Source organism: Phoenix dactylifera, chromosome 11 (assembly GCF_009389715.1).
Source record: "Phoenix dactylifera cultivar Barhee BC4 chromosome 11, palm_55x_up_171113_PBpolish2nd_filt_p, whole genome shotgun sequence".
In the NCBI taxonomy this organism is placed as follows: domain Eukaryota; kingdom Viridiplantae; phylum Streptophyta; class Magnoliopsida; order Arecales; family Arecaceae; genus Phoenix; species Phoenix dactylifera.
This window is the reverse complement of record NC_052402.1, coordinates 18,983,162-19,008,810: the sequence shown is the minus strand read 5'-3', so window position 1 is coordinate 19,008,810 and position 25,649 is coordinate 18,983,162. Positions and strand designations below refer to the sequence as shown.

Genomic DNA, 25,649 nt, shown 5'->3' with positions numbered 1-25,649 from the left:
AATCTACCGGGCATTACAACAAATATAAATCTACTGGGTATTATAACAAATAGATGGTAGACAACTCAATCATAGCACTTCAAATGAAAGTAAAAACTAAATCTACCGAGTATTACAATAAACATAAATCAACTGGGTATTATAACAAACAGATGGTAGAAAACTCAATCATGGTACTTAAAATGAAAGTAAAAACTAAATCTACTGGGCATTACAACAAACATAAATCTACTGGGCATTATAACAAACAGATTGTAGACAACTCAGTCAATGTACTTAAAATGAAAGTAAAAACTAAATCTACTGGGCATTACAACAAATATAAATCTACAGGGCACTGTAACAAATAGATAGTAAACAACTCAATCATAGTACTTAAAATAAAAGTAAAAACTAAATCTACTAGGCATTACAACAAACATAAAACTATTGGACATTATAACAAACAAATGATTGACAACTCGGTCATCATTCTTAAAATGAAAGTAAAAAGATGTTAAATGGGCTTTTATTGGTGGAGCCAAGAGAAGGCTATTAATGGTGGAGGTGGTGATGGGCTGATGGCAAAGTGGTGGTGTTGATAGGGGAGAAGATGAGATTATTTCTTGCCGCTGGATGGATAGAAGGGTTTCTCCTCCTCTAAGTGGTGCCGTAGAGAAAGAAGAAAGCTAGTTCGAAATCGACCAGAAGAAGGCCCAAAAAACGCATCAGAAGCTTGACTAGTAACTCCAGACCCTCTCTCAGTGGGAATCCCTTCCGAAGAAGCGGCCCTCCTCCCCTTTCATCTCTGGTATTTATTTTATTTCAACTTCTCTTTCTCTTTGCGGTGAGCTTTCTTTTGGACCGGGGCCTTAAGCGACCGCCTCAGTCGCCTAAAGATTGGGCCGACCCTGGATATAACATACTTGCCCGTTCAACCTAGCCATTCGAGCCCCAAGGTGCCATGGAGCTCCCTGCTGCAATAGCAACATACTTCAGGTTATTGAGGTATCGAATAACTTTCAATTATTCCCCTCACCAAATGATTCACAACATTATTTTAAAAAGGCAAATTAAATAAATTGAGAGGTTTTTTACGTCTCTGAATCTCCAATCTGAAGGCTCATCCAGAACTACCACTTACTCAAAACTTCCATCGTAACTTAATTACAAATTCTTTGATGATTCACAAATTCATTGGAGTATATAAGCCGAAGAACTAACCATGTGATAAACGAACGACATGCGCGAGCAAGACGCCTACACGTGATCTTCGAGACGTGTGATCGGCTACCAAGAATGGCCGATTCACACACCCAAATTCCTCAGCAGTGGTCACTGACCCTCGCCTACAGAAACCACTTCCGAAGGATCCTTCAAGAGTGCTCTCGAGCCCCTTTCATGCTCTTATGCTGCCACTCTACTGCTTTCACAACACCTCTACTATTCTCTGAAAGTCCGTTTAACTTAGACATTGGAGGGTCCCTTTTAAACACTCTTCGGCAAGAAAACTTCTCTATTTTTGCTATTTCAGATCGAATCTAGCATCGGAGTGAAGGTCCGAGCACCTTGGAATCGCATTGTGATCTTCAACTGATCTTCATGGTTTGAGCGGTTGACCTTCACTGTTTGAGCAGCCGATCGCCTGAGCACTTCAATAGTTCAGCTAGCTTGGTGCCTTAGTCGGGGCAATTCCCAGTGGCAAGCTCTGAAGGACTTGGAGACCTATTGCTTAGAAGGACTGAAGTGGCCCAACCAGCGGAATAAGGCAAGCTCGCACCAAATTGGAAAGGCCTATATAAAGTATCCGAGGTTGTTCGCTCCGACACCTACCGCTTGAAGCATCTAGAAAGGACACCATGCCTTGGAGATGGAACTCAACCAACCTCCAATTTTATCATCAGTAAGATGTATCGATGCACCATGCAAACCTGACTTATCAATGGCTCTCTATTCTTCTTCTAAGAAATTGTCTCAAGTGTTTCAGGTCAGGTATTTCGCTTCCAGGCAAGCATGAGGTCAGACGCATCTCCTTGTAACCACCGACAAGGATGTCCTCGAATGTAACATGTCAGGCGAGCCATCTAATGGCCTCGATCTGCAAGTCTACACGGCTAGGGAGCTTCTGAAGGAGGTTCTGCAGGGCAATGCCTCTATTCATCGGCCGAGTTATGATGAGAGCACAAAAGTGCAATCGTCATACCATCTTAATTAGTATTATAGCTAATCATTAATAATAAAATTAACTAATTAACGCTGTATTGTGCTTGAGTGCAAGTAGTCCAAGAAAAAAAAACCAATCAACATTGGGTTTAAGCCCAATGCCCGACAGCCCGAGCTCAAGTCAAGCCAGCATCTTCACGTGACGGAGCTCAGCCCCACGATGCAACCGGATCTCTTCCGTCATCAATGGTCTTCAACCTTCAAAACCAACGTGCTCCCAAATTTTCCAGCGTTCGAGCCGCATCAAAATCCTAGCTTCCTTCCCCATCACGGCAGCCCGAGCTCAATTCAAGTCCAGCCAGTCCATGCGATCACGGGAGACCCCAGCTCCATTCCAGCCGTCGGCATTCAACGCCCACATCCCAGACTCTTCCATGTTCCAGCCTCCCACACCCGGACTACAAACGTGATGCAAGCCGTAATCCAGCCGCATCCGTCTCCTCCCAGCTTCCTTCCCAAATCTGCACCGCGTCCATCCCATGCGAAAACAGGGGAGAGCAACGGTCCAATAGCCCCGACCTACAAGCCTTCACAACTAGGAAGTTCGTGGAGGAGCTTCCACGAGGGAAACAGCTCCATTCATCAGGTGAGCCATCTAACGCCTCCGACCTGCAAGCCTTTGCAGCTAAGAAGTTCTTAGAGGAGATTCGACAGGGGAAACACCTCCGTTCAACGGACGAGCCATCCAACAACCCCAATCTGTAAGCCTTTACAGCTAGAAAGTTTTTAGGGGAGTTTTCACGAGGGCAACACCTTCGTTCGTTGGACGAGCCATCCAATGTCTCCGACCTACAAACCTTGGTGAGCTAACCGATCTTTCTAAGTTTAGATGGCCCATGTGAAGATACCGACCTCCAACCTTCTGGCACCCAAGCCAAAAATATGGAGAGCTAACCGACCCTCATTAGGATGGTAACAGAATAAATAGAAATGTGACCTATGTGGCGAACGAGCAGACAAAATCCGCCAACCAAGAGGCCTCAATAAGCCAAACCTTTGCATGCAGAAACATGGTTCTCGAATCCTGGTAGTTCGAGGTTCAAGCCTTCAGGTACTCCTTTCCCTAGTTGCTTTTCTAAAAGCTCAAATCTCCATCTCAGCTAAGCAAGGACGAGAATAGGAGTTTAAGGCCCCGACAATCTCCTAGCGGTGACTTAGAAAGATCGAGAATGAGAGACAAGGCCCCAATAATTCTCCGATGATGAGCTCACACCTCGACCCTCAAAAAGGCCGACCCAAAAGATCACTAGAATGATTATGTGCTATGTCGACCAATCCAACTCAGTGAAATTACATACACCACAGAAATTAGAGCAAAAAGAAAACAAAAAGTTAAAAGAAAGAACTTTCATTCCTTGCTTTAATTACAATTATGTCGGTTTTAATTATAGTGATGTTAGCTAGACAAATGAGCAACTTTACAAGAAACACGAAGCCTAAGACACTATAGATAGCTCGGATGGAGCAGCTATCGACCAAGAAGCCACACTCTGTCTCGGCCGCCATTTAGTCCTCATTAAGAGCAGCTCGAGGATGGTTAAACCCTCATCGACTACAACATCTAAAAGGAGGCTAACCTTCACCTCGCACTGCACCCCCTTGGGAAGACTATCATGAGGCTTGGTTTCATAGCTTGATTTCAGGGCTCGCCTTGGCTAATCGGCTTCACCAGTAAATTTACTTCCATTGTCTGAGCCAACAAGTCAGCTCGACCTTGGAAGTGGATGGCAAGTTATAAGCCTCAAAACCAACCACAATCGATGTGGCAGACCAACCAATAAGAGCTCGACATGAAGCCTCCAACCAACCAGTCAAAGCCCACCACGTGGCCGGCCTTAGAGACATGCAGAGAGTCCCTCAAAATTTCGAACTCTCACCCCAGGTGGCGATATCTTGACTACGATCATGAATAATTTACATAATCGCGTGATGAACGAGTGAGATGCGCGGGCAAAATACCCATGCGTGACCTTTAGGATGTGCGATCGGCTACCAAAAACAGCAGACCCGCATGCCCTAACTTCTCTTCGACAGGCACTAGCCCTCACCTATATAAACCATTCCTAGGGGATCCTCCAAGTAAGTGCACTCGCGCCTCTTTCACGCCCTTGCGCTACCACTCTGTGACTCTCACAACATCTCCGTTGTTCCAAAATGTCCATCTGACTTATGCATCGGAAGATCCTCCGCCGAATACTTTCTAGTAAAAGAACTTCTCTATCTTTCCTATTTCAAATCGGATTCAGCAAGTCCGAGCTTGATCTCCATCCACCAACACCATCTCAGGAGCATTCGACATCGGCGCCATCACCACCTAAGTGCAATAGCCACCGCATCACCACCTCGAAGACATATTACAATTTTCAGCCGATCTTCATGGTCTAAGAAGCCAAGCAGCTCGGCACCTTGGTCAGGCCGATTTCCAATGACAACAAAATCCAACCATCACTTTTCCACTTCTAGTAAGCATACACCAACTCAATTAAGCTAGAAATGACCAGGTAAGTTTAAAGAAAACTGAAAAAAGAGCTTTGGCTCTAGTCATACACTACAAAAAAAAAAATAGTCTATCCCGATGCTTTTTGGAGCCTGTACCGACGCTTATAAGCGTTGGTAATTTTAGCTCCGACGCTTTCAACATCATCGCAAAAGCATCACGTAGGTGGGGGTAGAAAGTTTTTTTACCGACGCTTTGTGAAAGCGTTGGGCAAAAACTGAAGCTATGCCGACGCTTTTATGCGTCGGCCTAGTTTGGAGTCCGCCGACGCTTGTTAGCGTCAGCGAAAACCGAAAATAGGCCGACGCTTAAAAGCATCGGCATAATTATTTTTTTAAAAAAATATTTAAAAATTCTAACCCTAGAGGCTTTGAGGATGGCTTCCTGGGGCGATCCCTGGTCATCCAAAGGCATGGAAGAAGAAGAGGAAAAAGCAGGGGAGGCCATCGTAGATTTTGGTGAGGAGCAGCCGATAAGGAGGAGGAGAAGTTCACCAGATTTTGATTATGTTTAGCTTGTCGTGCTTCCTCCGATTGATCTTTGTGAGCATCGTCACCGCCATCATAGAAATTTTCACTCAAATACAAGATATCTTCGAAACAAGGTAAAATGAAACGAGATCAGGAGGAGAGTTTAAGACTCACGAGATCTGAAGTTGACCAGAGATCATCTCCTCACAAGAAGTTGACGTGCTATTCTAATCTCCGACGCTTGCCCTTGAAGGAACCGGACACAGGCCCAAACACAGTCATCGAAGAGGAGGTCCAGCATCACCAGAAGCTTCTCTAGAGTGTCGGCTACCGAGCGAATCGCGCTGGCGAAGTCAAGGGTGTGGAGGGAGAGAACGGTGACGTAGGCATCGAATGGGGGGTAGCGGAGGTCGCCGGAGGGGGAGATTTTGAGGAAAAGCTATCGGATCCCGTCTCCACTGGGGTCGAGGTGGTGCCATCGGTCAGAGAGGAGGGCAGAGAAGTAGCGGGAGCGGCAAAGTAGAGGTGGAGGTCGAGCGACTGGACGAAATTGGGTCGTCCAGCTGGAGGAGGAGGATGTCGGCGATGGCCGGGTCATTGAAGCTGCAAGGGCCGGGGGCAAGGTGGAGGGGGGACGACGGCTAGGAGGGGGAGGACTCTTTCATTAGGGTTCCATCAGAGGAGGAGAGATGGCCGCTGCTGCTCCGGAGGGGTTAGGGATCAGAAAGGGGGGGCACGGTTGGAGGGGTTAGGCATCGGGAGAGAGGGGCTAGGATTTATTTGTGTGTGGTGGGGGGCGAGGGGTGCGAAATGGCCTCCGACGAGAAAGCGTCGTCGGGGCGAGCCGATGTGTTGGGGCCAAAATGGCCTCCGAAGATGCTTTAAAAAAAGCGTCGTAAGGGCGCACCAGATTGAGGGGGGTGGGATATAATGGCCTCCGACGATGCTTTAGAGAAAGCATCATAGGGGCGCGCTGGGATAGGGGGGTGGGGCAAAATGGCCTCCGACAACACTTTAGAGAAGAGGAGGGGGGGGGGGGGGGGGGATTTATTTGGGCTCCGACAATGACACTTTAGAAAAAGCATCGTTGTGGGTGGAGTTCAGTTGGACTACGACGACACTTTTAAGCATCATCTAATCATTCCATTTGGCCCACGACACTATCCAACCTCCTCATTGTATCATCGCTGCCGACGCTATTTTAAAGCGTCGGCAAATTTTGGCGCTAGAGCCAAAATTACCGACACTTCTACCTAACATCGGTATGTAAATGTTGGGATAGCTAACTTTTTCTGTAGTAAGATCGCATGGCTACCATAGGTAGAAATGCTTCTTCAGATGCCCTTCTCAGATCAGGAATTACTCAAAGTATGCTACATCATAGCAACAGATAGTCTTGCTTAGCAGAGCTTTAGCAGGCATGCATGAAAATTGTGGAACTGAATTGACAGAAATGAGCTGCAATCTTAGAATTGGATGGAAAATTACCAGTCAATTTATTAGCTGATGCATCCTCAATTTCTTCTGTGCTATCAAAAACAGTTCCTGTTTTTTAACCTACAGCCAAAAGATCTTCGGAAACCATCTGAACGCTACAAGCTGCCACCTTAGAATTAGATATTTGCGAGTCTAGATGTCAAAAATTTAAGCAATCAGCTGGCTTTGTTCCATGCAGGTCATCTTTTCAGAATAGCCGTTTTTCTTACAGCTGTGATATAACCTTCAAGTTGTTACCTGCGACAGAAATAACTGGTGCCTTCTAAATTCTATATGCTCAATTCAGATGCGCTGAGATGACAAATGACATGAGGTAACTAACTTGAGATATACTGTGTGTAAGATATTAATGGGCAGACCAACAAAATGTGTTAAGCACGAAAAACATGACAGACCAAAAGTAATCCACACATCTTGAAGCCAAGATGAAACAGAACAGGTTTATTTAAATAGTCAAATGATAAGAACAAGTCGGATGATGTCAAACAGAAAGGTACATAAATGTTGACAGCAGACAAATAGCTGATAGTATAGGGAAGGTTGAGTTAAGGGCATCCCAATGCTGCAATGCATGAAGCTCCGGCCGCATGTATGCTACCTTAACCCCTCATGCTGAGAAATTACTGATGCTCATGTGAAAACCGAGCATGACAAATTACTGATGCTTATGTAAAAATAATCTCAATCAACTGAAACCTTGTGAGGAATTTAATAGCAGCCAAGGCCACCAAACAAAGGCTTTGTCTTAATACAAGAGCTTCCTCGCACAAATAGGAATTAAACAGAAAAGGTATGTAAATGTTGGCAACAAACAAATAGCTGATAGTATATGGAAAGCTGATCAAAAAGTGCACAAGGCTCCTGCAACTACGAGATCTAGAAAGAATCACATATATGCTGCCTCATCCCAGGATGCCAAGAGGATATTTCTCTGGTCTGAATCCATGACATCTAGGTCATAATGTAGCAACATTACCGATGCACCGCGGCCTGCCCTCGTATGGAAAGCTGAGCATGACAAACTACTGATGCTCATGTAAGAATGATCTCAATCAACTGAAATTTTCTAATTGAGGAATTTAACAGCAGTCAAGGCCACCAAACAAAGGCTTTGTTTTAATACAAGAGCTTCCTCTCACACAACCAATTCATCCTGGCCAATATCACTTCCATGTGATTTGATCCATTACTTTTTTCCAGTAACACCGAACCTTAAAGTGATCAAGGGAGAAAATAAAAAAAATAAATAATAATAATAATAAAAAAAGATTTTAGCAACAAGCTGGAAGCTCTTGGAAACTGGTGGCTGTGTGGATTGCTGAAGCAATTAAAGAGTTTAGAGAACTTGTCAGTTTTATTTCCTTCAGTCATGTCTGTCACAGTGATAAAACAGAAATTCTGCTATTATAGCACCTCTATTCTTACAAACAAAGTTTTTGAACTAAAAATACCAACTTCTTCATTAATAAAATCCAACATATTATGTTGATATTAGATATCAAGATTTGCAAATTTCAAATATCAATTGATATTACATAAATATAAATCTTCAAGGAGCTATTAACACCTGCTTTAAGCTTATTAAATTGTTTCATCAACCACTTGGATTAGATGGGCAATCAAGCGACAAAAGTTAGCAGTACTGCAATTTTAATAAGGTAAGATCGATCAATTGTGATGCAACCACCACTTACACACATTTTGTTTAACCTCCAATGTTTTTCAAACAGATGTATAAGCTGTGTCAATAGCCAGACATACAACTAAATATAAAGATTGTATTCTGTGTTGTTACAAAAGAACTGCAGTTTGATATACCACAGTCATCCTAAAGGTATTAAACAAGCCAGTGATGCTCACCTATCTGCAGTTGGATGAAATATCATACATATAACCACCTCTTACTTGCCCATATTTTTCTTTCATTTCTATCCCTCCTTTTTGCCTGCCATTCTTATTCACTCTTCTTGGATTCCTCGCTCATTCATTTCTATCCCTACTTTAACCCTGCTAGTCATATTCATTCTTCTAAAATTTCTCTCTCCTTGACCCTTCTATTCATTTATTCTCTTCCATTCTCTTTAAAAATCAAAAGGTTCAATAATAACTATAGAAAATCAAAAAGTGTGAAATATAACTCTCAGCCTTGAACAGTAGGTGATAGAGAAAAGTTTTAGCCAAATCAATACATCCTTCTCAAAGTAAACAAAAATTGACATTGACAGGAGGGTATCTGTCTTATAAATAGGGTGGAAAAGATTGGCCCAACCTAAAAACTCAACCCGACCCCATCTGGACCAGGTTTGGGTCAGGGGTTCTTTAGTTATGGATAAGTGTGGGTCAACTTTTCTGACCTGAACTTTAAATGAGTCAGGTATGGGACATAGCTTTGACCCGACCTAGGTCAATGAAGAATTGGTCATTTTCTTAGGTCATAATCATGGATAAAGATTTTCTAAGTGGTTGGTCATTTCTTAATACTAGTTGTTTTCATCATTTTAGAAATTAGTCAACAAAAATTGTTGGGATTATATTCGATAGGTAAGGTTAGATCTATCAGGGATTGATTCTTGCAAAATAGATTAGGTTATGGTCAAATAGGTGGACCCAAATGACCTATGGGTGAGTATAGTTCAAGAGGTCTTAACCTGATTTTAGGTCGGGTCGAGTATGGGTCAAGGTTCTTATGTTGTCCTTACTTGACTTGACCTAAACCCGATGTGACCCATTGCTACCCCTACTTATAAAGGTCATCTCCTGTAATATATTTTAAGTCCGGAAAGCAAACAATATTCCTATATGACATCTCATTTCAAACAATGAAACCCTAACTATTTATGGTATCTACTTATTAGTTTCCTGCATTACTGCAAAAGCTACAAAAGAGCAAGTTATTACATCAGGCTGTAGTGATTGGTTGCAACAAAGAAGAGCTTCGGTGCTGGAGAAGGGTTGTGGTGGTGGTGGCGGTAGGATGCCACCGGTCAATGGTGACATGGAAAGTGGTGGCAGCAATTGGTGGGTGATGCACAATGGTTTAACCAACCAACAAAGATAACTTAGGAAAAAACAGTTGCCCAACTAGTTTGGGATTAAGGCTTAGTTGAGTTGAGCACCAGATGCAAAAGACTAATATTGAATTAGAAGAAATCTCATGGGCATTTATGAAGGAATAATTGATGAAAATCATGGTGGCCCATAAAGATGATAGAAAATTAAAATGATGAGAACAATCAAAGAAACAGGGTAATGGACAAGTGTCCACCACCTTAAAACTACGAAATCAGAATTTGTGGAAATCTAAAGAAATCTTATTCAAGTTTACCTATAATGCGCAAATCAAGAGACAAGCTGGGATTAAAGAACTCAAATTTCACTTTGCCAAAAAAAATCACAACAATTCACAGGAATGCATAAGTTATTCCAAGAGGAAGGAAAAGCTTTGTACTTCAATATTCAACATATTATGAAATAACTTCAATCTTGCCTTCCTTAGTTCTTCAATATTGAAAATTTCACCAATATAACCTTGAGCCCAGCTTCATATAGGAAGCCATATGTGACTTCAGCAATAAAACCAAACCATGGTTGAAAAATTAAATTATCCTACAAATACTTGAAACTCAAATGAGAAACATACAAAATCACAGAAATGCTCCAGTAAACTATTTCGTCCAACTTCAAACCTAACAAATGTATGATCTTCCCACAAGATGATCCTGTGAACAAGGCCAGGATCTGACAAGTGCCTGATTATAGCCAACAATAGCAGTTTGGTCCAGTACTCAGGCACTTTTTCTTCACGCATGCTGATTTACGCTCTTTGAAAACTACTTCTTGTACAGTAGAACCTGTTTTCTAGTTGTGACGGTCACAGAAGATCATGGATTTAGCTGCATCTGCACTACCACAGGTGCACTCTACATTTTCTTTTGTTGCTATGAAGGTCATCACAAACTGAATTGTTTCATCTGAATTGATCTGAGCTTGCTTATACAATTCTGCAGAGATGAATTTGATGTAATTGTGTCACAGAACTTGATTGGGCAGGACTTTGCGCAACCACTATGACTAAGGCCCCGTTTGGGGGAGTTTTTGGAGGGCTAAAAAGCACTTTCTGTCCCTTCAAAAGCACTTTTAGATAAAAAATGGTGTTTGGTAAAATTTTTATGAAGCTGTTTCAGTTTTTTCGGAAAGCTAAAAACAGCTTTTTGGCAGAAGTTCAATTTTGGAGCTTTCCGAAAATGCTATTTTGAGCTTTGTCGGAAAGCTCTATTTTTGACCAAAATACTCCTATTTAAAAAAAAAAATTCCTCCCAAAAATCTCATCCCACCGTCTATTCCTCTCCCACCTCCCCTCCCTCTTCCCCTCCCTCTCCCCCGCCCCCACGGTGGGGAGGTGCCAAAGAAGAGGAAGACAGGTCGGCCTTTCCCTTCCTGCGGCCGCCGCCGGCCACGATATCCCCGTCACGGACGGATGGAGAGGTGCCGAAGAAGGAGGTCCCCACGGTGGGGAGGTGCCGAAGAAGAGGAAGAAGGGGGCGCCCTCCCCCTTCCTGCGGCCGCCGGCGGTCACGACCCGCCCCCCTCCCGCATCCACCACGGCCCGGCCCCTTTCCGACGCCGTCGGCCTCGCGGGAGAACACTTTCCAGAGGGCCAGCCGCGGCTGCCGAGACTGCCGCAGGCGCCGCCGGCCACGGCCCGGCCCCCTTCCGCAGCCGCCGTGGCCTGGCCCCCTTCCGCTACTGCCGGCCATGCGAGAGGAGAAGAAAGGAGAAGGGGAGAGAGGAAGGAAGGAGAAGAAGATAAGAAAAAAAGAAAAAGAAAAAAAAGAAGAAAAGGAAAGGAAAAAAAGAAAAGAAAAGAATAAATAAATAAATAAATACATGCATAAATAAATATTTATATAAATGAAGGAATGAATGAATAAATAAATAAGATAATAAATAAATATATTTCAATGAATAAAATAATAAATAAATAAATAAATAAATAAATGCACAAATAAATATTTATACGAATGAATGTATAAATAAATAAATAAATAAAATAATGAGTGAGTGGCAAATAATCTAATCTTTATGATATTCATAGGTACCGTGAATTTGTCACTATTGCAAATAGTTAACTAAAGAGATAAATGGTTATTAAAAGGGTGAAAAATTAATTTACACTAATAATTATAATATTTTATACATTTATTATTGTACTATACTATAAATATAATATTATATTACATTATATCATAATACATTAACATGTTATGTTAAATAATTTAATATTATGTTATATAATGAGAAATTAATTTATACTAATAATTATATTATTTTATACCTTTATTATTGTATTATACTATAAATATTATATTATATTACATTATATCATAATACATTAATATGTTATTTTAAATAATTTAATATTATGTTATATTATGAAAAATTAATTTATACTAATAGTTATAATATTTTATACCTTTATTATTGTATTATACTATAAATATAATATATATTATATTATATCATAATACATTAATATGTTATGTTAAATAATTTAATATTATGTTATATTATGAAAAATTAATTTACTCTAATAAATATATTACTATTATGCTATGCTATGCAATGACATATTACTATATTATAATAATATTATTTTACATTACAGTAATATTATACTATATTGTATATTATGTATTAATATATGTTATGTTTTATTATGCTCTGTTATATAATACTATGCAATATCCTTTAAGGCTCGTTTGGTTTGCAGGAAGCAATTTCCTTCCTAGGAATATGATTCCTGGAAAACAGATTCCTAGGAAGAGGATGCATAGGAAAGTACTTTTGGCATGTTTGGTTGACTATGGAAAAGTGACAAATTTCCAAAGTGCTTATGCTTGGTTGATCATCCACTTTTCTGAAAAAGTTATGTATAATTCCTATTATGCCCTTAATAAAAATTAGGTCTTTAATGCCTCTTTAATGCTTCTTTAATACTAAAGGATCTTTTTGAAAAAAAAATAAAAATGGAGTGATTCTCGCCTCATGGGAAAGTAACATTCCCATGTTTCTCATGGGAAAGACTTTTCCATGAAATGTGGGAATCATATTCCCATGGAAATACAACTTTTCCGTCTCTCTCCTTTGAAAACTCCAACCAAACAAGAGGCATCTCATTACTTTCCCGTTGACCACACTTTCCCCCCTTTTTTTCCGCGAACAAAACGAGCCCTTATGGTAATTTTGTCATACAAAAGTACTTTCTCAGTTTGTTTACCAAACATATATTAAAGTGTCACAGCACTTTAAGAATATAGTTACTAAACAGCAAACAGCTTTTTATAACAGCTCTACTTCAGACAGCTCTACTTCCAACAGCTCTACTGCCAACAGCTCCCCCAAACAGGGCCTAAATATGGGATCATATAACCATGGCTGACCAAGCAAAATATGTGCCTCATTCAGCTCAAGACGTCATAGTATCACAACAAGGCTAAGTTTGTATACCTCTCATGAAGGTCACATAACATGTAAACAAGTAGACCAACTCCTTGTAAACAAAGCCAGCAGTAGTACAACTATGGACAATACTAACATTTCCTCATGAGAGTCACCTACCTTGCAAACAAGAGTCGACATTATTGACTCCTGTCCTCTTTTACATACTTTCCAATGCCTAGGGCCAGTTAAAATATCCATTTACAGCTTATCAGGTTTGCAATTCAAGATACCAGCATCCTCTTCATAATCTCAACAGTTGCATTATATCCTGCAAAGAGCTATTACCAAAACTGAATGCAAAGGTTCATCCATCTTATACAGATTAGCTTCATTCGATGGCTTTAACAAATTCCAGCGTGACACCTTTGTATTAAGGATTATAATACCGCCTGCCAGGTTCAAGCCCATCATCACTGGTACTTTACCATACTGTTCTCTTTCATGTCATAAGACATGGAAAAGCCTTGAGAAATAAGGGAGAGAAAGGCCTGCGGTACCGCCCATACAGTGCACTTAGCCAACATAGCACATAGGATATGACAAAAACCAATACGGTCCAGAACCTAAATCTTGCTATGAATAGCACAGTTGAGATTGCCATAACTCATATGACACATGAAATTTATTTTTTTCTTATAGTTAAATAAAAAATATTAGGCAATATGTGCCACCTATCTTCAATCTTTAATAACTCCTAAAAGTCTTTTTTAAGGAGCCCCATTAATGATAGCGGAGAAAATGTTAACAGACAGAAAATAAATCATCCAACTGAAATCCCTTATACAGTGCATTTTCATGGGACCCTTCCGGTTTAAGTTGCTAAATTCTTGAGTTAATTTTCTTGGATTTGACTTCTAAATTATTGCTTTGACAATGGAGCCCATGAAAGAACCTCTTAACTATCTTCCTACCTAAAATCGCCTGGGCCAGCCGATATGATACTGCCCAAAGCCATTCCACATTATGATGCAAGAAGCTTAAACTTAGATACCTTAGATTTATTTACAGCTTACTTCCTCATTCCAAATTCCAAAGCCATAATATTGTGATTGTTCACTGATTTATCAGTAACCAGGCATTGAGTTAAACTGAAACTGTAATTAACAGTGACTGTCAAAACATAATTGATTAATGATTCATGCCACATTGACATTGTTTATTATTCTATCAATTTTGGTGCTATATGATACCGCAGTCATTAATTAGACCAGATGTGTCTTCTCAGCTACCTATCCAACTAGGACAAACCATTCTAATTTTAGTTTAGTATGTCTATCCATCATTTACATCAAAAATACAAAGTAATATGAACTGCGCATTCTACTTTTTTGGGAGGTAAGAGTTGTAGTTTAAGTAGGCCTGTTAACGAGCCGAGCTGCTCGGGCTTGGCTCGGGCTCGGCCCGATAAAAGCTCGGCTTGAGCTCGGCTCATTAGTCAAACGAGCCCGAGCCCAAAATGAGGCCCGTTTAAACCCGAGCCCGAGCAGCTCACAAGCCCAAACGGAGCTCGTGACTTAACAGTGCCCACCAACGACCAGGGGGCGGCTTCAAAATCCGATAGTCGAGATCGCGCCCATACTCCAAAACCCTAACCATCGTCCCCAGTCTAGGCTTTAAAAGCTCCAATGGCTAGTACGCTGCTGTGAAGGCCCTCCTCTCCTCTCCCCTCCTCTCCAAGCCAAGGCCCTCCTCTCCTCTCCCCTTTGCCAACTACGTGTTCGACGCTGAGAAGGGGCGGATGTGGATTCGGATGAAGGTCGCTCTCGCGAATCGCGTTGTCCTGCTCTGCGTCGGGGTGGAGAAGTTGGCTCTGCGTCGGGGTGGGAAGGAGGTGGTGTCGACGGCCCGATCTGGGAGAAAAGACGGAAATCGCCCTCCGTCTCTCCTGCGACCCTGTCCTCGAGCCACGACGCCCTCTTCTTTGCATTAATCCTCCTCTCCACCAACCCTATCTGCTGCAATTTCTCTCCTCCTCTATCCTATCTTCTCCGATCTGCTGCATTTACTCCACAATGATCTCCATCGCTCCCTATTTAAGCCATTCTCGTCCTGTTTCTCTTTGTTCCCATCTTATCCAGACTAATCCCTCTCAGTTAATGACCCCATAACCTCTTCTTCTCCATTTCTTCCAGTTTTAGAGGCTTTCAACATCGCTAGATTAAATCTTGGACTTCTTCTCTTACAGGGACGGCGGTGTGAGCCTGAAGAAGAGGAGCTCGAGGAGCTCGATCCGCTGCCCCGAGGTTCATCTCTTCTCCCAAAACCAGGTTTCCTTTCTTTTTTCCTTTTTTTTTTAAGTTATATATGAAGTTTCGTTGAACTTGGTTCCCTGTCTTCTCCATCTTCTTCTTCTTCATAGTTTACTGCTTTCTATATATGGATGTGCATTTTGTGCGATCTTCTTTAACGAGCCGAGCTCAAGCCCGAGCATTTGTTTTGCCAAGTAAGCCCAAGCTCGAGCCCAATACAGAGCTTGGTACCAAGCCCGAGAGGCTCGGGCTCGGTTCGGCTCGTTAACAGGCCTAAGTTTAAGCATCCTACAACTGTATAAAACATACCAAAAGTTATCCGATGTATCGTTGGATGGCTAATCCTAAAGATATAGATTATTGTATGAGCAAAGTTTCACTTTAACAAGAGAATTTTTCCCATCAAGTTGGGATTGGTTTTATTTCGTATGTATAACTACAGAAACAACAAACTACAGGAAACCTAGACAGCAACAGAGATATATGGTGATTCGTCAGAAGAATGGCTCGTGTGACGAAAATGAAGTTAAACAGAACAAAGCTAACTTTAAGTGCTAATGACTAGGGAAGCCATGCACGTCTTTGTTAAACCTTTATGAAGTAACTCTGAAAGAGAAGAATTTCTTAGCTAACAATTACTTGATAAAAATGTTTCATTAACACAATGGCAAAGTATGAATGACCCAAAACCTCCTTAGCACTTGATTTCCATAATTACTTACTCTAAAAAAAAGACAAAATACCACCTTCAGTCTTAGCGAAAAAATAATGTGCAGAACAAACACAGTTAGAAGGGACAATGAAAGCAAAATCTACCAGTGAAAAGTAAAAAGGAGAAATCAACTTATGCATGCAGATTTTGCTTACAAAGTAATCAGAATCAATACAACTTGTCGATCACAATACACTTGATTTCCACAATTACTTACTCTAAAAGAAGACAGAACACCACCTTCAGTCTTAGGGAAAAAATAATGTGGAGAACAAATACAGTTAGAAGGGACAATGAAAGCAGAATTTACCAATGAAAAGTAAAAAAGAGAATTCATCTTATGCATGGAGATTTCACTTAGAAAGTGACAGAACACTTAGAAAGTAACAGAATCAACTACAACTTGTCAATCACAATACACTATACACCAGTAACTAGGGGAAGCAGAATTACTTGTTCTCATTAGAATGTAATACTATGAATTATACTTTGAGAACTGATATTGCAATTAGAACAGATATTAACAATCCATACTGCACAGACATTATAGTATATGAATTCTGCATGAGTACGGATGAGCAAAAGTGCCAAATTGTTTGATGCTAGCATACAATGATTAAAGTAGATCAGAAGCTTGAACCATCAAACAAAAGCATAGAAGAGAGCAGAATACTGCCAGAGAGATAAAATATATCATCGTCTGCCATCTACTGATGCAGTTTAAAACATATGCAAAGATAGGGAAAACAAATCAAATCTCAGTCAACCACCACAGAACTCAAAAGAGAAGTAGATAAAGACTTAAGAATTATTGCATAGCCTTCACCGCTGTAGTTGCCTTCTTGCCAGTGCTGGGCTTTTCTTTGGAATGTAAACCTTGTAGCTCACCTACCAAACACATAAATATAATCAGATCTAAGAAAAGAGAAGGAAATGTCTTTTGCAGAGGTTGGTCTTTGCATTCCAGCAATCAATTGAATCAAAAGAGCACATAACTCACCTGCACCATTTCGCCATCATGCATTCTAGAAAATGATTTTTGCTCAAAATTAGACCCAGTTGTATCCACCTCCACGGGTTTATTTCCACTCTCCACACTGAGACAAGCAGAAGCCCCTGAAGTTGACCCATCAGCTATTTTCAATTCAGTACCTATAGTCGTGCTACTTCGAGGTTCAGCAGCAGCCTTCCTATCTTGGATATCTTTGGGCAGTAAGATTTTCCCTGAGGAAACCTTGTCCAAAGGCTCTTCCATGCTCTTTAAATGATTTGAAGTGGTTTGGCCATCGGCAGCTGGTCTTGAACTCTCCTTTGCATTTTGATGACTAATAATTGAATTTCTATCATCATGTTCTGTTGGGATATTCACAACAGATCTAATTCTGGGTTGGGTCGTGCAGCTTCCTCTTTGAATGCTTCCTTGGCGTTGAAGAGAATTATTGGACTTCCATTTTGATAAAATAATAGCATCTTTTGCCTCTACAAGTCTACCAGCATCCTTGCAGGATTCAGTAAGGAGAGAATCATCTTTCCGATCAGAACTGGTGCTTGCATTTACCGAGAGCCCCCCTCGGAACTTTCTGAAGTTCTCCAATGCCTTCTGTCTCAATTGCAGTTCCAAATCCTCGGACTCTGAATTACCAGCATTCACTGCATCCCCACTGTTCTTCCTTGTGGAATCATCACTTCCAACATCAGCATTCTTGGAAGGCTCACCATCGAGCTTGGTCAAAACATACTTATCTCCCTTCGCACAAGCTACATCCTCAACCCCAGTATCGGTAGCATGCTTTGCCCCACCTAGATCTACTTGCCTATCCTCTGAGGCTTGCTCATGTGCATCAAAATTCCTCCCCACATCATCATAAGCCTGAACAATCTTATCCCTACTACGGAGTCCTTCTTCCATCCCCTCTGACTCTTTGGTTACCACAAGTGTCGATTTAAGCCGCCTTGGTTGATCCACCTCTTTACACTTCCCCTCATTATAACTCCAACTCCTATTGTAACCTCTGCTGCTATGACTACTACTATTCTCACAATACCTACCATCATCTCGTTCATAGTTCGTCCTCTGTGAACTCCTCCGACTTCTTCCCCTCTCCCTGCTCTTAGACCTGCTTCTCTCCCTCGATTTCACCCTCCTAACAGCACCATCCAGAGGACTCCTAGACCTGCTCCTCCCCCCCAATTTTGCCTTCCTACCGGGAGGACTCTTCGACCTACTTCTCTCCCTCAATTTCGCCCTCCTTTTCGCCCGGCCGGGGGGGCTTCTCGACCTACCGGAGCCACTCTCACTCCGCCCGACGGAGCTGCTCCGGGCGCGACAAGTCGAGCAACTCCGGCTCGAATAACTGCTCGGAGAACTAGCACTGGAATCCCTGCGGTAGTAGGTCTTGCGGCTCTTCTTTTTCACCAGCTTCTTGGGCTCCTTCCTCCTCTTCTCCGGCTTTTGGGGTTCCCGCCGAACGCTCTTCTTCCGAGAGCGAGCATCAATCTCCGAGTTGGAGGAATAAGAAGACGATGATGAGGAGTTATGGCGGCGGCGCTTATTAGATTTCATCTTTTTCTTTTTGATCCGCTTCTGGTGGAGGATGAAAGCAATAATTGGGAGTTAGAAAGAATTGGGGGTTCAAAATCCTTGAAGAAGGGGATGAGAGGAGAGGAGGGACCTCATCGGCGTTCTTTTTGGGATGCTTGGAGGAGAGGGCGGGCCTCATGGGACGGGACCTGCAAGAGAGAAAAAAAGGAGAGAGAGGGGAAAGAATGGGGAAAGGAGGAGAGGAGTGGACGAAGGTTACCGTGAGGCGATGATCGGAGGCGAGGATGACGGTAGAGATATGCGTTACTCTCAGTCGGGGAGCCCTAATTTGGATAGATTACCGCGGCAGAGGGCTACGCGGAAACAGCAACGAAAAGCGGAACTGCGATTTTGGGATCGGGAGCCCCCCCTCCTTGAATTATACGGTGAGAACTGATGAGACAAAGCCCCTCCTTGATAACCGATAAGAGAAAGAAAACAAAAGAATGAGAACATGAATTTTTTTTCATAAAATAGTATATATAAGATGTATATAAGTCCAATTACAATGTACTTCGAGTAGGGAAATAGCTCTTAAAAAAAAATTGAGTATGAAAACAACTTTACAATTAGCTGCATTAACGTCCTCCTCAAACGTACCATGGAAGCTAGCTTAAATTTGAAACTAAGTCTTGAAAAATGGACATTAATAAAAATATCTGGTTAATGGAGGAAATAAGTAAAACTGTATAATAGTATAGCAAATGTGTTGGCAAACGAAGGGACAATCGATTTCAATATATTTAGTATGCTAATGAAAGTTTGGGTTACGCTCAGCAGGTGCTGCAAGCTAGAGCTATATTGCTTGAAGGTGATTTGGCTATGGTTATTGGCTGGATCCGGCAAAGTGCTGGCAGTGTGGGCGACTGCCACCCCTGCTTAGAGATATTCGGGCCATATTTTGCGGCGAGGTAGCTTTTCAAACTGAGCACATGTACAGAGAGCGCCAATGGGACTGCGGATTAGGTGGTTTGTACGTGGCCAATCACTTCGAAGATACTCTTTAGATTGGAGAGAGGAAGTTGCCTAGTGCGCTCCGAGATCTGTTATCTTTCGACTTTTTTGGATGTATCTGTACTTGAACTGTATAAATCATCCGTTTTAGCCAAAAAACATTATATTCTCTAGCCACTTTAATTATCATAATAAAGAGCGATAGCACCATGATAAGTAACTTCCATATTCTCTAGTAATCATCTAAGGCAAAGAAATTCATCAGTGGTAGCAGTATCAGCAGTCTCGTATTCAACCGCAGTATTGCTTCTAGAGACGATAGTTAATGGTAAGAAATAGATGACGACAACTAGAAAAGAAAGCTCTAATACCATGTCAAGAGAAGAAAAACAATGAAAGAAGGTGAAATCATCTTATTTGTATATAATTTTTTATATACAATAGTATGTACAAAGTATATATATGAGTCTTACTATAATAGACTTTGAGCACGACAACAAAAGATTTCGAGCATAACAACTTTGCATATAGTTACATTAACATATAGAAAGTGGCTATACAATAATCCATCGCGCATGTGGGAAACTAATCAGAGTTGGGCACTTGGAGATTCAGTTAGCGTAGTCTCTTTTTTTTTTTCCTTTTTTTAATAAATTATTTATTTATTTATCAGATAATGATTAGTTGATCTAATTTTTATTTCACTATCAAGTTAGGGCATGGAACATGAAATAAAATATATGCTTTAAGAAGAGGTTTTAAATTAGAAACCCAATGAACCAACACGACAGTATGATCCATCCATGTGATTAACAATTTTAAAATACAGTATAATAATTATGAGATGGATGATTGTTTTCTCATTAACTGATTAGAAAGAAGAGATATAGACTCTTGATTTGATTGATTATCGATATCTCACTCTTTTTCAAATATAAAAGGTATTATATGTAAAGAAGTATAAATTTATGAAGGTGATCCTTGTGGCCTTATATGCAGATGGTGAGCTGTCTAAAGCCATTTGCTGTGTAAGGCAAAAATTGGGTTTGATACGCAAGTCATAAATGGGCGGGGATGGAGTTAAACAACAATAGTATATGATAATATGGATGGGCCATAGAGATATTTTTGAATTAGGTGTAAATAATTTGATTTGTGTGCAATGTGAACTAGATTTGTATCAATTTAATTTGACCCTCTAAAATTTATAAGCCTAATCCGTTCAATGTAATTACTATTTTTAATAGCCTGATAAAGATGAGCTCTTTCCCAACAGCTATTTATTTAAAAAAATTGTCAATACAACCACAGCCTAGCACAATATCAAACAACCAAAGCTACTGATAAGAAGGGAGATTGCATCTATATTTATCTGTGACTGAATCAGAATGTACTCGCCTTTTTCAACATCAAAAGTTATTGTCTACTCGTGAAAAATAGCCCTTGCTTATTTCTTCTTCCATGATGAAGCTTATCCTCATCAACTCATAGGCCAACTCCGGCCCTGTTGTTTTAGGATCATATCTAGCATTCAAAGTTACCTCACTCTAATGAGATAGCTACAATCATATCTATGCTTCTGAATATATGAATGTCCAAATTGCCAGCCAACTTAATTCTATAGGTTAAGCCATTAATTTGGGTATATCGAAGAGAAAGCACTAAATTGCTTACAATCTTAACCGATCAACCAACCCTATCCTACCAAATATAGGAGATGAAGCCCGATTCTCATTGTCAACTTTTGGAATATCCAACTTGTAGTGATAATAAAAAGTTGAAGTAGTTATGTTTTTCCTTTGAATAGAAAAGCTGAAGTAGTTATTGTTAAATAGTTTTTTATAACTTGTTTGCTAAAACTTACTCTGCTTTATAAAATCTCTAATAAATTATTTTATGAATTGATAATCCCAAATTTGACAATGATTGGTTTATCTTGTGTAACCAAAAACAATTATCTTTTTTGTTTGTTTCTCTCAGATTGAAAGAGAATTTAGTTGGTAAATAATTATTTTTTTTTCTAATTTCTAATTAGATTCCTGATGATCATTCTTTTCTTTTCTTCCCTCTGTAATTCCTTCCCATCTTTGAATAATTTAGGTAGCTTCACCACAGTCTTATTTTTTAAAAAAATTAATAAGGCATCAAATCATATATAACCTACAAAAATTATATAGATATAAATAATATTATTCGAGTTTTAAAAAATATATTGGACCTAATGAATTTTTATGATTATTAATTTATTACATGCTCTTCAAAATGGAATCTTAAAGAATGTTCTCCCTTGTTTGTTGGTTCAAGAATCTTCAAACTCGTAGATTCCTTTGATGATGTCATAATTTGGAGCTTATTCAAATTTCAAACTCATAGGGCAATTTTTACCAAAAAAAATAAAAAATAAAAACTCCTCAACAAAATTTTTAATTTTTTGATGGACCTCGAGCAATAATAGTCTTCCTCAGCTGTGGCACCTTATTGTTTAAAACTGGGCATGAACACCACATTCTCCTAACCTCTCACCAGCCTCTTCCCTCTCCATCTTTGCCGGTGGCCCGCTCTTTCTTTCTTCTTCTCTTCAATCCAATGCTCTTATATCCTATTGCCCTTCTACTCCCAATTGAGAGCCCACTCTCGGACCGGACACTACTCAAGCCTCCCCTCTCTCTTCGTCTACAGAGAACGAACCCTGAAGCCCGGCTCAAGGCTCCAACCGGACTCTCACCACATCCTCAAAGCCGGCCTCCAAGATGACATCTTCATCGCCACTGCCTTAGAGGATATATTCAGTTAATACATGGATATGTCAAGTATAAAGAAATTGCGAAGAGGATTTTATTATTCAACGCTCAAAGTTTACAAACGATGAAGATTACAATATATAGGATCAGCTATGAACTGAAAGTGAGAAGGATAAGTTCAGAGTTAGTTCAATGAAACTACTTCAGTTAAGAGAAGCTTATCAGTGAACTTTATCCAATGGGAATAGATAGAAACAGAAGTGATATTACAGTTGAGAGGATTGTGTGACACGCCCCCTCAAGATAGGGTTGCCGTTAGCAACACCAATCTTGGAACGCAATAGCTGGAACCGCCGGCGAGCAAGAGGCTTCGTTAGAAGATGAGCAAGCTGATCGTGGGTGCTCACATGGGAAACATTTAACAATCCTTTTGAGACATAGTCACGAAACAAAATGGAGATCAATAGCGATATGTTTCATCCGGGAATGAAGCACGGGATTGAGACTCAACTGAGTAGCACCCACATTATCATAAAAGAGGTCTGGCGGTCGTGAGAGATTGATACCAAGCTTACCAAGTAGAGAGACAACCCAAGCAATCTCGAACGTCGCCATTGCCAAAGCTCGATATTCAGCTTCAGTAGAAGAACGAGCAACAGTTCCCTTCCGAGTGGTCCAAGAGATTGGCAAATGATGGAAGTAGAAGTGCAATCTGAGAGATCACTAGCCTAATCGGCATTCGAGAACCCACGAAGATGAAGAGACAAGGAAGACTGAAGCAACATGCCATGAAATATCGTCTATTTCAGGTAACGAAGAAGATGCTTCAGAGCAGTCCAATGAGTCGCAGTAGGATGATGCATAAACTGGGCAAGTTTGTTAACGGCGAAGCTAATGTCAGGATGAGTAATGCCAGATATTGAAGAGCTTCAACAGTGCTTCGATAGACATGACCATCAATAAGAGGAGTGCATGCAGCAAAGGCTTGGTTGCCAATGGAGTTTGCACAAACTTCGTACCATCCATATAAACCTGTTCAAGCAAATCACGGATGTAGCGATGCTGACATAAAAACAGTCCCTGTCTAACCGGAATAACCTTGACGCCAAAAAAATAATGCAGCTGGCCAAGATCCTTGATAGAAAACCTATTGCTGAGCTAATCAATAACCTAAGAGACAAACTAAGGCCCTGTTTGGGGGAGCTTTTGAAGGGCCAAAAAGCATTTTCTAGCCCTCTAAAAGTACTTTTAGATAAAAAATGGTGTTTCGTAAAATTTTTGGAAAGCTGTTTCAGCTTTTGCGGGAAGCTGAAAACAGCTTTTGGGAAGAAGCTCCAATTTGGAGCTTTCCGAAAACATTGTTTTCAGCTTTGTCGGGAAGCTGTTTTTTGGACCAAAATACCCCATTTAAATCTCACTTTTTTCTCCCAAACCTCTCATCCCACCTCTTCCTCTCTCACCCATCCCCTCCCTCTCCCTCTCTATCTTCTTCTTCCTCTCAACGCTGCCGCCTCTGTTCCTTCTTCCTCTTCTTTTTTTTTCTTTCTTTTTTTTGTTTTGGGAGCTCGTGGCTGCCCACGGTGGTAGCCACCATGTCGGCCACCACCCATGGCCGACGACCCCTCTATATTTCAATAAAATAAAATAATAAATAAATAAATAAAATAAAATAAATAAAAAGAAAAATAATGAGTGAGTGGCAAATAATCTGATCTAAATAAATAAATAAATAAAAATATTAGTAATTATTTAACCAATTTTATCACTGTTGACCCCCTAATGGATTTTGATGAATACAAAACACTAGAGCATAATTCCATTATATCTTAATAATTTAATTAAGGAATTCATGTGTTTTATCTAGAATATTGTTGAGAAATGTCTAGGCAAGTTTCCATAATTTTTATGAATTCATTGAAGAACATTTTGAGTTAATGAAAAAGTTCAGGGACAGCCGAGACGTCTTCTGATAGTTTCAGAGACGTCTCTGGCACAAACAGGAAGAACTGGCACACTTGGAGACGTCCCCGGCACCTGCCGAGTCGTCCCCGCGTTAGCGGAGTCGACTCTCTCAGTAGCGGAGTCGACTCTCTCAGTGGCGGCAGAAAGGCAGTTTTCAAGAGATATGCGCGAGACGTCCCCACTGTACGCCGAGTCGTCCCCGCAGGTAAAAAGGAGAGTTCCCGAGTCGTCCCCAAGATAGCCGAGACGGCTCTCTCAGGGTTTTCCAGAGAATGGTTTTTTTCGGTGATAAGGCAGCGGAGTCGACCCTGAGACAGCGGAGCCGTCCCCATTGCATAAAATGCAGACGAGCCGAGACGTCCCCTGAAAGAGCGGAGTCGACTCTCTCAGGGAATTCCAGAGGACATGTCTTTCGGAGATAAAGAAGCGGAGTCGTCCCCAAGGCAGCGGAGTCGTCCCCACTCAAAAAGTGCAGACAAGCCGAGACGTCCCCGTAAAGTGCCGAGTCGACCCCAGACAACATAAAAAGTAAATCCTGTAGGCGAGACGTCCCTCGTTGTAGCGGAGACGTCCCCGGAGCGCCTGGGACGCGACTGACAGCTTTTCAGGTTTGGTTTGAATTTCAAATCCTTCTCTTTTGTTTCTAACGGCTATATTTGCTTTTTGGGCTATAAAAAGGGACCTCTTAAGTGGTTCTCAACAACTCTTCACCAACCAAAAAGCTAGATCATTCAAGAGAGAAGTTAGAAAGAAAAGCTCAAGGGAGTGAGTGCATTCAAGGAAGGAAATCAAGTATTCTCAAGTCTCCCAAGCGATTTCAAGCTCAACCACTCTTGTGTGCTCGGGATTCGAAGCTCACACTCAACCCTACGCGCTCCACCTCGGAAGAATCAACATTTCCCACGCTTCCAACGGCAAAAGGATTCTTCCGGGTTACATTATTCATAATTGTTATATTTGCTTCTTAGAGCTTTTATTTCCTTTTGTAAACTCTTTTATTGTGGTGCTTGTTCCAGTCAAGGGACTTGGAACAAGGGAAAGGCGTCCCAAGCCTAAGAGAAATTGGGGGTTTTAGGGTTTGTTGTGAGCCCGGTGTAAAACAACGAGTTGGGGTAGTGAACTCGCAAAACTACCGTACTGTAATCTTGGATTATAGTGGAAATTCCCAAAGGCGCTTTGGGGAGTGGATTAGGAGCGGTGAAGGCTCCGAACCACTATAAAACCGTATGTTTGTGGTTGTCTCTTCTTATCTCTTTATCTTTATTTTAGTTCATATATTTGTG

The 25,649-nt window shown here is 41.0% G+C and overlaps 1 protein-coding gene across 1 annotated transcript; it reads right to left on the bottom strand.

The window, feature by feature from the left end:
• Window positions 1-16,762: 16,762 nt before the first annotated feature.
• Window positions 16,763-19,157, bottom strand: LOC103721934 (uncharacterized protein DDB_G0287625). Its single transcript, XM_008812322.3, has 3 exons — window positions 18,801-19,157; window positions 17,129-18,712; window positions 16,763-17,016 (listed from the first exon to the last, which is right to left on the bottom strand). Exons 1-3 carry the CDS (start codon window positions 18,846-18,848, stop codon window positions 16,951-16,953), a joined length of 1,698 nt encoding a protein of 565 aa, XP_008810544.2. The 5' UTR covers window positions 18,849-19,157; the 3' UTR covers window positions 16,763-16,950.
• Window positions 19,158-25,649: the final 6,492 nt, after the last annotated feature.